Here is a 12148-nt window from a genome sequence, read left to right on the forward strand (position 1 = left end):
AATACCTAATTGGCTCGCGCAGCACTGAAATTTGAATGGAAGCTGCCAATGATAACAAGTTTGCTATCTAGTGGTGTTTGCGGACACTAAAGAAAAATTATCTAGGGAAATCGATTTTGCTCACAATTCATTTCCAACGTCCCCGAGGCTAGCTTAATTTGGAAGTGAGTGTCCGGTCTCGCAGTTATTTCAACGGGGAAGGCATTACGTTGGGGCACAAGGTAATCGAAAACAGGCTAGCTTGAATGACGTCAAACTATCAGTTTCACAATGTTTTCATCCACGGATTATCAGAAATTTGGATGACGATTCTGAGGACGTGTCACCATTGTCACCTATGAATAACAGTTCACTGATCAAGTATCAATATAAAGCAAGAGTCTTCGTTTTGGGCTTCTGTTGGTCTGTAGTTATGTATCCTGACACCTTGTACAACTAAATGATACAGAATCACTCGCGACTGCCTTTTCTAGCCACCACTGAAATTCGAGCGGAAACCGCGTCGACATCATCACCTAGAAAGTTAAAATCGTCTTTCACCAACGACTGATTCTTCGCCTCCAACCCCACGTCTTTCTTCTCTTGCACATCAAGCGGATATGCCAAACTGAAGGAAAAATCACCACTAATTATGCATAGATAACACATTCCCACTACTCTGCCAGTTGTTTTTGTTCACTTAAAAACCGACAATCTACATTTTTGTTGCATAGGAACGCTTGTACGTAAGGGAGCAACATCATTTTGTGGAATCGTAGGCACATGTGAGCGACCGGTAGGTACTTCATCTACTATGTGATTCCTGTAGCAGCATATGCAGCACTTTATGGGGTCTTTTCTGAATGACACCAAAGTCGAATTACACCATGTCTGACAGACCCTACCAACGAGGCTAGACGTGATGTAACTGTATTGATCGTTTCGTTTGTCGTTCCGTTGCGGCTCTTACTCTTCAAGAGATTTTTCGTAACATCGGCCACTTATCCGTGTCATTGCAAAACAGATTTCTGATGAGAATGTCATACAGGTAATAAGGCCATATCACTTGTTGCAAGATAGTATCCGTCACCATACCTGTGTGACGTGCGTCTACCCCGTCTCGTTAACCCATGGTTCATTTAAGCAGTGTGGGCCGAAAAAGTCATTCTGCCTGCCCAGCCATTCATGGAATACAAAAGACTGTGTTGTGTAGTGTACAAACGGATGAACCAAGGGTTTCCAAACTATTTCTCATTGTGGATCCCTCGTAATACATCAGTCCTCTTTCAAACTTCGGTGCCAATGAGTGTAAAAACCACTAGGAGGTAGTAAGAAAGAAAACCCAACTCATTACGGTGCCGTTGTTCATGGTCCGCAGACGCAGTTCAGAAGAACTAGCCATGATAACAACATTACAGTAGTACTCATTCTGAAAACAACTTGAGGCAATAAGATGCCTCCGAACTGTTTCTGACTAGAGCCCAGAAATAGGGCATGCCACTTTAGCTTCTAATCATTCCTTATTCCACTTCACACGGTGGCCGGATTTTTATAAACCCGACTTCCACTGTACACGAACACAAATAAAAGTCATGCACCGATGATGCTAAGTAGGTGATTGATAGATCAGCAGCAGCCTTCGACAGCGATAGGTATACCAATACAGAACTCCATCTTTCGCACTCTCTACCATTTCCAATCCGCAAGCAATGTTTTGCCCGATGAAATGAACAGTTCTTCATTATTCGTTATTCGATAAACCTGAAACCGGTTACAGTAGAAATATCCAATGGGATGAGTCACAAACAGTCCAAATAAGACGGAATTGCTGAAACTGAACGGCCTTGACGTCGACTATCCACTGGATAACACAACAAACAGCAGAATAATAAGAGTGAAGGTTTTACGTAGATACCATCGGTCCAATTTGACAGTGACTCGAGATCAACTACAACTGCACGACAAGCCGAACGGACAGCCCGCGGATTTACACAAAGGCACCTTAGTTACGGTCAGGTCTGGGCCTGTTGTAAGCTTTGATTATTTGTTGCCTAAGCGGCTGCTCGTTCATGAAGTCTACCTTTTTCAGCCGTTGGCACTTTGTTGTGGATCGGCAGGTATATTTTAATTCCAATGGTGTCGCGAAGATGAAAGGCAATGGTTCCGACTTTCCAAAAACTTCTTATCTCTGGACTTGATTAGCAGATGCACATGATTAAGAATAAAGTCCTGTTTGCGCCTCGCTCTCATTCTTCATTTCAAATCCTGATATGAGCAAAGTTGGCACAAATACTATTTTTGCAGGCCCACACTTACCCCCGAACAAAGAACGCTCAGGGGGAACGACCTAGTTAGTCCCAGCACATAGTAAAATACGCACCTCAAATTTTGATAGTAATGCTACCGCACACTGCGATCAGTACAGTAACCTTGCCAGGCACTTTCTAAAACTCTACAAATAACAAACACCCTTTACAAAGCCACCTTCATTGTCCACGAACAGCGAAACCGTGGTGAAAGCCAGTATAACTCCGTTAGAGATTCGCCCCTCACAAAACCTGACTGGAATCGCACCAGACAATACCATTTGGGTCCAAACTTGAGCCCGACCGCAATTTTAACATCCTCAGTTGGCGTCGCGTGAAAAGGTTAAATCTAAAGCCGAGTCTGATTAAAGGTCTGTTAAGTCTACATAAGTGTATTAAACATCTAACATGTTACAACAGTTATGCTCGCCGTGGTATCATCAAGCACCTTTCAATGGCCCAGAGCTCCATTCTCTTGAAGGGACAAGTGTACAAAGATGTGCTTTTAAGAAAGATATATTTAAGGGCCATCTCCAATCGATCCCCTTTGAGATGGTATTTTGCCTCATGGAGACATTGGAAATGTCCTGTGGTGAGAGATGGAGGCAGTCTTTTGAGAGCATCAGTTGCAAGGTTGACCGGATTCCGCCACCAGATTGGTGTTGTCTAAATTAGTGGAAAACAGCATCTCGCGTGGGCGCGAACGGTGTTGGCTTGGTTCTTGGATTACTGGAATGCGTTGGGCGAACAAGTGCTGTTATGTAGTCACATCTTCGCTTGACATAGCACTGTGCTCTTGTAAAGAGCTTTAACGTTCGTATGCTTACTTGGTAATGTGGTATGAGAAAAACCAGACCACTAATTTTGCTTTGCTGGGAGAGGAAATCTCACCCAAGGAACCCCTACAGTGGTCTTCTTCGGGAGTTGGGGAATGACCTCTCTGTAGATATCAACTTGAATCCGGAATGGTGTGGACTTTAGAGGGCTTATTGGGGAGACCACTGTATTTCTAAAATATACTGAAGATAAGATCGAACACGAAGGTGGTAAAAGAAGTGACCATGAACTGGAAAATGCTTGGGACCGATTGGGTGGTCATCGTTTCAGAGAGGTTTGGTGAACAATCGGTGGATCATGAAGATCACTGGATCACAAGGAACAGGGTGCGAGTTCTGACCTCATCCAAACTGTCTGTCATATGTTGCGGGATTTGTAAGATTCACGCTCACAGCACCGTTTTTTAGACAGCCATCGACCTAACCAACCACATCGCTAAAGCGTGAACATGTTCGCCTGATCAGACGTGAAAATTCAGATGCACCCAGTGTTCGCTGATTGAGTGGTGCTAACACGTTCGCCTCCCATGCACGTGTCCGCAGGTCAGACGCAGGAACGACCAAGGATATGCAAGGCTGATGAGCTCTAATACGAGAGGAAGTCTAGTCAAGTGCTTCCCCCTTTTGGTGTGGACTCACCAGAATAATTACGCCAACACAGGACGATCACTGTCCAAACGAGACTGATGTGAGTGTGCAGCGCTGAGTGGAGCAGGCACACTATCCGATTGGAGTGAGAGTCTGATGTGTCCCTCTCACGTTAGACAGGAGTTAGACTGTCCAAACAAGAGTAACCCAGATAAGATTTCTACGAAACGTGCAATCTATTACGACCACTATGAAAATTACGCGTGCCCCAGCCATGAAATGGTCACATGAGATTGACAGCTGAATACACCCCAAAAATCCCCGAGGAACACGTGATTGCCATAAAAGTGTTTAGTACCGCAGTCCCGATGACGTACGATTCCAAATTATCTAATCAATATCCCGTCGCCTGTCCAAATATGAAAATTTCCGACAAATGAACCGACCAACGCATTTACAGCTATGTCAGCCTATCAAACGGACTTAGGTGTGCCTGGCTGTAGTTGCCAACAGACGGACCGAAATCGATGACAGAAAATCGCCCGATCGTCCTAAACAGCTGACATCGGACATCGTTGCCAATCGATGGTTCGAAACTTTTCTCGAAATTCTCCACTTGCGTGCTTGTATCACGAGTGGCAACTGTTGGCTTTGAATCGTTCAGGACTGTGAAATGAAATCATATCCACTTTTGTTAGCAACTAAAAATGTGCTGAACTCGCAAACAGAGCATTGTGGTAACTGTCAACAAATTAATTTCCTCGAGATAAATAAAAACAGCTGCCAAACTCAGCTGAGTTTGTGATGAAAAAACAAATACTCTGGAATGCCCTGAGAGGCCTATGGAAATCTCGTTGAAAAAAAACGAAGAAGCAAGTAACTGGGGGAATCGACCCCCTTCGAGTTATTTCCCGATTACATTAACAAATATTAAAGAGTACGAAATTAGTGGAGTTTAATTCGAGGTCTGTTGTCTGTGAGTAATATATGTGAGTAATGTAAGTTGCAATTGATTGCAACGCCAACAATTTCATCAAAACTCTGAAGAACCAGTGGGGTAACAAGGGCTGTGCGTGACATTACTATATCAGCGTAGTGCTTAGACTGTAACAACAATGACATACCAGTAACTGCAATTACTACCAGTTCGTTTTCCTCCGCTGGTAACGCCAGGTTAAATGGTCTTTTGGCAATGATGTGGCCACTTGTACTCATGTAATTACATATGTTTAGACATTCAGGGTGTCGTTTACTGATTTTGAACTAAATTCTCGCAGCTTTGCTACAAACAGTAGTTGTCAAACTGATATTATTTATGGATTCTGGACTTCTGGTTTGCAGAGGGGCAGAGAATCCCTCGGAATCTTATCTTGTCTTGCCGGACGAGCTTGGCCCAGAATGATGTGTTATTTTATTCGAAGAGGTCTCAATCAGAGGTTCAACTTCGAGTGAACCTGATTACAGCAGATTGCTAGTTTGGACATCACTGTACTTTAAAAACACACCTGTCTTACTGAAGCTCGTAAAGAATGCGAACATCTATGGATGTACAAAATCATTAGGCACAGATAGTTTTTACGCAGCTGTTCCTATTGGAGGCGTCGCTTCACAAAGAATCAGCATCCAATTCGATCCCCACGACTCTGGCAACAAAGAGCGGATCTTAAATGAATATATCCACTACGTTGACAGAATAAGACTGGTGATTAAGCTGTCGTCAACACCGAAGAAATTCTTTGTCGTAACAGGTCTGGCCGTTGCCCTGGTGCTGATAGGACGAAGGCCGCTCGCCGCGAAGTCGTTCTTTAGCAAACATGAACCAAGTGGTTACAAGCTATTTGCACAGTTTCTGAAAAGTGAACTTTCTCAAACGTCCCCTTAAACTTTTCTGGGCGTTCTTCAAGAAATTGTGAACGTAGTTATCCGTAGTTATCTTTACCTACCATGAGATGCGGAAGTGGAGGCTTGACACAGAACCATAGGCTACTTGCACACTGCACCAGTAATATATGCCGTTATTCTAGTGGGATTGAGCCTAGTGGGTTCCAGCCAGCGTGCCCTGCAAGGTCATCGTAGCGAACAAGCCCGACTGCCGCGTCAAATTTGCATCAAATATCAGGTGATTAGCCCTAACAAGCTTCAGAAGTCATCGCCTTCTCTTGTTTTGAACTCGCCCTCTGAAGCATGAGTACAAATGTCGTACTGTAAGCTCACACCTTCCAAGCTGCCCCTTCACGGATCCAAAAATATGGAAGCATACTGATCTATCCCCTATTACTCATCACCCGTTTTTTGATTAAATTTAATTCTGTCCCGATATGGTAGGAGTACGGAGGTAGTATTTGAACTCGCCCTCTGAAGCATGTTCTTCAGCTAGTGCAATAGCCAAGCAACGCTCCAATTTGTTAAATTCGTTCACGTTTCTTGTGTGTCGTTTGCGTTCGCCTCTGCTGTTCTGCCCAATGTAAGAACAGTATAATCACCAATCTGGCTGATCAAATGGGCAACATTTTATTATCAGTCATTTGTTGATTAATAAAAAAACACTCTCAGTGGGCAGTTTCGTCTAACACATCCAGCATTTTTACTGAAGCAACAGCCCATGACTTCTTCGACTCTTTCGAACTCATCTGAGGGTACATTGAGCCTACGGTTCCTGTGTGATCCACTTCGATATCTCATGGAAAAACTAAACCGCTGCACCCGAACGGACCGTAGTGCTGCACCACGCTGACTACTTGTATAGGACGACCTGTACGCTTGTCTGCAGTATTGCATAGTTGTTCACCAGCGCACATCGTGGATCCGTTCACATGTGCATTTGTGTGTGAGTGTGTATGATGTATATCGTATTAGCAGTAAGAAGGCAATTTGTGGTCTGGTGCGTTCAGGCAATTGTCCATTGGTCAGTCACCGTATCCAACCTAGTGGGTGTCACTGTGTGCGACTCCCACCAAGAAGCCGTTTCCCACTCTCACTGCAGACAGATGGTTGTAACACAACCCACAAACTGTTCGTATTGATCACTTGTTGTTCGTATAAAACATCGTTACAGACATGCTGGCAAACTGATTCGTCGCCTCGGCTATTACCCTGTGTGAAGGAGACTAAATCTTTCGCTGTGCAATTTTTTATGCTTGATTCTTTTCTTCACATTCCTATCACTGTTTCTCACCATCTTCACCAGTGCAATGTGGTGATGAGGAAACCCATGTGGATGGTGCCGTGGTGAGTGCACACGAAGAGGCAGACTTGCGAAAACGACTAAAGTTTGCCCATGTGATGGAGCTACCAGCCTTTCGGAGTGATTCATTGGAGGATTTTTTCGTCGATGCGCTAGAGGATTTGCAAAAGCAGCAGGCTACGTTCAGTTCTGTGGATGATACACACAATGGTCAGAAGCCTCAGGTGTTGGATTTAGCCAGCAGTGAGTAATATCCGTTGATTTGCTTCTAAAATTACTGCTTAGTACATTGTCTATGGATTAATTTCAAATATATGTGCATGCTAACTGACCCCCCTTACTGGCCAAAAAATGCACATCCTCTTCCCTTTGTGTATGAAAATAGACTGCGTGGGAGTACAGGAATTTGAAACTAAATCTGTCTAGGTCTCACCGCTTGAGGGAAACGCGCATGAAGTAATATACTTGGTGTATCATTTACAGCCAGTTTTGTGTGCGCTTCGTATATATTTCCATGTGTGCCATGAGACCTATGTCATTCAGAGCTACCTATGCCCCCGAATCAAGACGTCAAATTGATTGATTATCTCAGCAGCAATATAAGCGGAGCTGGAATATTTAGAAACTCTAGTTAGCACAGCTGTTAAGTTGCGCAGACAGGCATCGAGTCCCTACCTCTGAACTTCCCTGGTGCCTCGTTTACGCAAATTGAGTATTCCTTGGGTTCCCATCCACTCGGTCGTTTTCAAATATATCGAAATTTCGAATGCCAATTTCCCGAATTTTCAAGTGCCTGCGGTAGATCATATGAGTTGTTGCTTGCCGTGCATACTTCGCACGACAGTATGACAGTACGATCATTCGCGAATTGCACCTTATGCTCTAACAACGTAAGTGAAGATTCTACGCAATGCGATCAAGTATTTCGAGGAGTTCGATAGTCACAGGTACCAAGTGCAAGCTGCCATAGTACGTTTTTGTCAATACTGTCGGGAACATACCAACTATAGAGTCAAATAAACCTGAACTGGCATGTAATCCATTCATGAAACGGTCCAGCCCGAAAGTCTCACCAATGGTTTGCAGGTTTCAGCCCAGGCAGTTTAAGAGCATCAGCACTTTTGTTTGTCACCGCCAGACATGAACTAGCACCAGGTATGTTGGAAAAATGAAGTCAAGACAGAATGTGCCGGTTTAGGTCTCGACATCCGCAGCTCACTGTCTGGCAATAATCTTTTTGCGGCTTTGAATTGTTTTAGACTATTCAAGATGTACTTAGGGACGTGTTCTTTTACCTGTGCTTCAAGTGGCCTTTTCGGCACGATCTGTCTGGTAAGATCAAGGATAAAAACCAATCAGGCTGGTGTGAGCTGAGTTTGCCATAGCGCCGATAGATTGATGAAAAAACGACGGCTGAATACCAGTGGAAATTCCGGTCCAGTCTAGTGTCGGTTACTCGGGGGCATAGACAGCTGCAGACCACCTACCTCGTTCTGCTCTATGCCGCATGATTTTGTCCGCTTGCCTGACGTTTTTAACACAAGCGTGACGGCCCTGAGAAGGCACAGTTAATGGACAGGGGCGAAGTGGTGAATCATGGTGTCTCTCAGCTCATCCATCTCCGGGGTTGCGACAATTGACAGGCGGTACTTATCCCCAACTCAAGCGAAGCCCAAACAATTCGGCCGTAGCAGCCAGTTGATGTCCTGAGTTTGGGAGCTTGCGCTGACCTGCTCATGTCCTGCCGAAGCGTAGGGCTTGTCAACCGAAAACCAGTGTTCACAAGCCGGAGCGTACGCCAAATTATGTGTCATGTTTGCGTTCCAACGTGAACAGTCACTTGACTTGCCTGCGTCTGAATTCGCATATTGTTGGCATGGTTGCGTTGCCCTCATCCGGTAGCCCAAGTGAGCTGCAGAGTCGCTCTCAGCATGCTCGCATGGTATGCCGTGCCAGGTTGATAAGGCCAGTAGGTTTACACAAATTATTAGCACCAACTTTGTTTTCGGATGAGCTGAGCCTGAACGATAACATATGAACCATAACTCCCTCTTTTCATCTAAGCAACGTGAACGAGACAGGTGGCTTGCTTAGCACCATGTAACCTGTAACCCCCAGGCAAAACGACAAACTTCTGCCACTTTTCATGAAAATAAACAAAGATGATACACATTTTGTGGGCATGTCGAAGGAATACAAAATTTGTTAAACAGCACTTTAGATTTTTGTCGAAAGGAGTGCCCGATGCTTGTCGTAAGAAGTTTTGGGAAGTTCTGATTTAGGTAACGATACCGTTTGTGCTACTAGTGCTAATATTAATGTGGCAACGATTCTAACATGTGATCGAATGTCAGCCTGTTCGAAAACGCAAAATCTGTCACCTGAGAACTTCCATTCTGTAGGTCACACTCAGCTGGGCTAGAATCCAAAATCTGGTTTAGTTTGCCCGCGTTACCAGCTCTGTAAAGTGAACTTGTGATCTAGCCAGGTGGTGATTCATCCAGACAATAGGCTGTTTAGCAGAAGATCAGTTCATAGTGGCAAAATAAGTGGGTTATCCGAAAACGCAAAACACCTCAGCAAGTAAGTAAATGAAAGATCTGAAAATACATTCTTCTCTGGAGAGAGTAAGCTATTCCCTTCTGACTTTCCTAAACGGCGAAAATCGTCTATCTTCATACGGTGATTAGAGCACCTATGTTGATATGGAACAACGTTTTACGCTTGTTATTAGTCCGTCTGAACCCGAATATTTTTGGCTTCACAAATACATTTAGGTGAAGCACTCATCTGTAGTATCTGATCATGCACAGGCGTGAACTGAAATCGACATACAGATAGCCGCTAAATGCAATGCGTCCAAAAACAATAGATAGATTGAATGGCTATAAAGCAGAACCATGTGTTCAGTGTGGGTCGCTAAGATTGTTCATTTGCATCGGGCTTGTTTGATGGTCCTGGCTAGGCAAGGGTAAAGCTATCAGCAACATTTTCAAATATAGTTTGCCAGCCTTCGTGGTTTTAGACTGTGGCGGAAGTGCCTACTTGATGCCCCTTACCTATCAGCTGAGCTCGAACAGAGCTGATTGTTCACTGCCCGATCCGCGCCAGTTAAGATCGATCCTCTTCGAACAGCCCATCAGACAAATGCTTTGTGTTCCGCCTGGCCCAGCGAGCCACAAAGATGTGGGCACTGTGTTAAAAGCATATCGGGCTGTTCTGTGAGCACTGGATATTGAAGATGTTACCTGCTGACAGGGCAGCTGGCGACTGGCAGCAGATGTACGTTTCAAAGTCCTGTTGAGCTCTTGTGTGAACAACTTGCTGACGCAGATAAGCTGTGACTATGGTGACTATGGTTCGGGTTTCATATTTCTACCCATTAGAAAGGCACCGAAGTCGAACGGTGGTTCAGATTCTTCTCGTAATGTATTGAAGGCACATGGCGCTAGCTTTCTCCTGCATTCAGTTAAACCACGTGAGTTACCGCTCTATGCTACAGACTAAATCGCTATATGGCAAAAAACGATATGGTCTGTGACAGTCCCATCAAACTGGAAATCTATTTGACTGTTGTTTTGATGAATCGTTGTTTGGTGCCTGTTATTCTTGGGTTCTAATAGTTTTAAATTTCAGCTTGAAGTTCATGATGCTTTTTTGTCTTTCTGTCAATTTGAACTACTCTCATCGTATGACTTGGTTAGCGCTAGCTGGCACTTCAGACTACTTTCGCAATTCAATTGCCCTCGATTTGCAACATGGTTGTAGCATATGGAAGTATTTTATAAAGTCAAAAATAGCATAGTGGAACAGGTTGTTGAAATTCGACGTTTCGGTTGCGGTGGGCGACCTCTCCCAAGGATTTCTACAATCAATTGTATACGGGTCAAATGCAGTGACATTTGGGTTCACTACCCTTTCTTCTGATTGGTGTGTCCCTGTGATCAGTTGGCAGTCAAATGAGGCCCGTGTGCGTAGATCCGCGTGCGCAGTTCCGCGTGCGTAGGACCGTGTGCGCAGGTCCGCGTGCGTAGGTCCGTGTGCGCAGGTTCGCGTGCGTACTGTGATTGTGAGTGCACTCTGACTAGAGCGTGCTTCCGTTTGTTGTCGTGATGACTGTGACGCGTCATTGTTGAGATCCCTGCCTGACATCTGGTTACTATGCCTGCTAATATGTGCTGTAGACTGTAGAAACCCTTGCGAAAGATCAACCGAAACGTCGGATTACAAAAACCTATTCCACTACGCCGTTTTGGCATTATGATAAAAAAATTCCATATTGTGCGCCACATTGCGCTCAATCTTTCGAACGATTCGGTCGTAACATTTTAACTTGAGGATTTCACAACGAGGAAAGCAGTCCTGTACGATTGCTCTGTCGTCTTGATTTATGAGGTAAGGAGAAGATGCATTCCTCCGTCAGCAAAAGTAGGAATCAGAATAGAGGTAGCGAATCTGAGAAGTTAATCGGATACTCATTGACTGCTATAGCTGTCAAATGCCGGCAGTCTCTGAAAACAGAAAACAGAAAACCGCACCAAGTTTTACACTACTTTACATGCGCAAATGTTATTACCGTCGCTTGATGTGCCAACAGTAAGCATAGGACGGTATTTGGAAAAAAGTTATTCTTATAACCACAGAAGTTCTTCATTCTTCACTCTCTCGAGTTAAATTTGCAGCTGATTCAAATGAGTAAACCTGGCTGGTGAAACTGATCCATCTCAGTTCTTTGCAAGTAACTGCAAGTAGCAAAATGTGGATTCTCTGGTTCACAATGTAACGGATTAATCAGTAGTACTAGATATTCCAGCTTTCCGAAACTGCATTACCTCTCGCTCAGTTCGTAGTCACCACATCCATCGTCAGGAACAGAGAGCTCTGGTGGATGCGGAACCAAGGGAATGGTAAAAGCTTTTGCGATAGATGCCTACCACTTCGCCTAATACAACCAAATGGTCTGAACATGACAGATGTTAGCAAAACTACCTACGAAGATCTTCAGTTGGTTCTCAGAAATGTCCTCTTGAACGATGGAGTGAAGACTGAAAAACCGTTCAACTGGCTTTCATCAACTCAATCTACGGAAGAAATATACTAACATAACTGAAACTTCGACACCGTTTCTCTACCAGTAACAGAAGTTAGGCGGGAAATTTCATCGTTTCATTGCAACAAAGTAATCAGTCCAGGAGTTTCCCATTGTTTTATTTTTTAAAAAAGGCAAGCAATCACTTGTGGCTCAAAGCCTCCAG

At 44.3% G+C, this 12148-nt stretch overlaps 1 protein-coding gene across 1 annotated transcript in view; it reads left to right on the top strand.

The window, feature by feature from the left end:
- T265_12500 (hypothetical protein) overlaps nucleotides 1-12148 on the top strand; it is a gene marked incomplete at both ends in the record, with an annotated part of 174272 nt that overhangs the window by 59650 nt on the left and 102474 nt on the right. Inside the window, one exon of the mRNA XM_009164024.1 lies at nucleotides 6897-7136. Within this exon, the coding sequence (XP_009162288.1) occupies nucleotides 6897-7136 (240 nt within the window). The remainder of the gene's footprint in view (nucleotides 1-6896; nucleotides 7137-12148) is intronic.

Source organism: Opisthorchis viverrini, assembly GCF_000715545.1.
Source record: "Opisthorchis viverrini unplaced genomic scaffold opera_v5_2, whole genome shotgun sequence".
NCBI lineage: Eukaryota > Metazoa > Platyhelminthes > Trematoda > Opisthorchiida > Opisthorchiidae > Opisthorchis > Opisthorchis viverrini.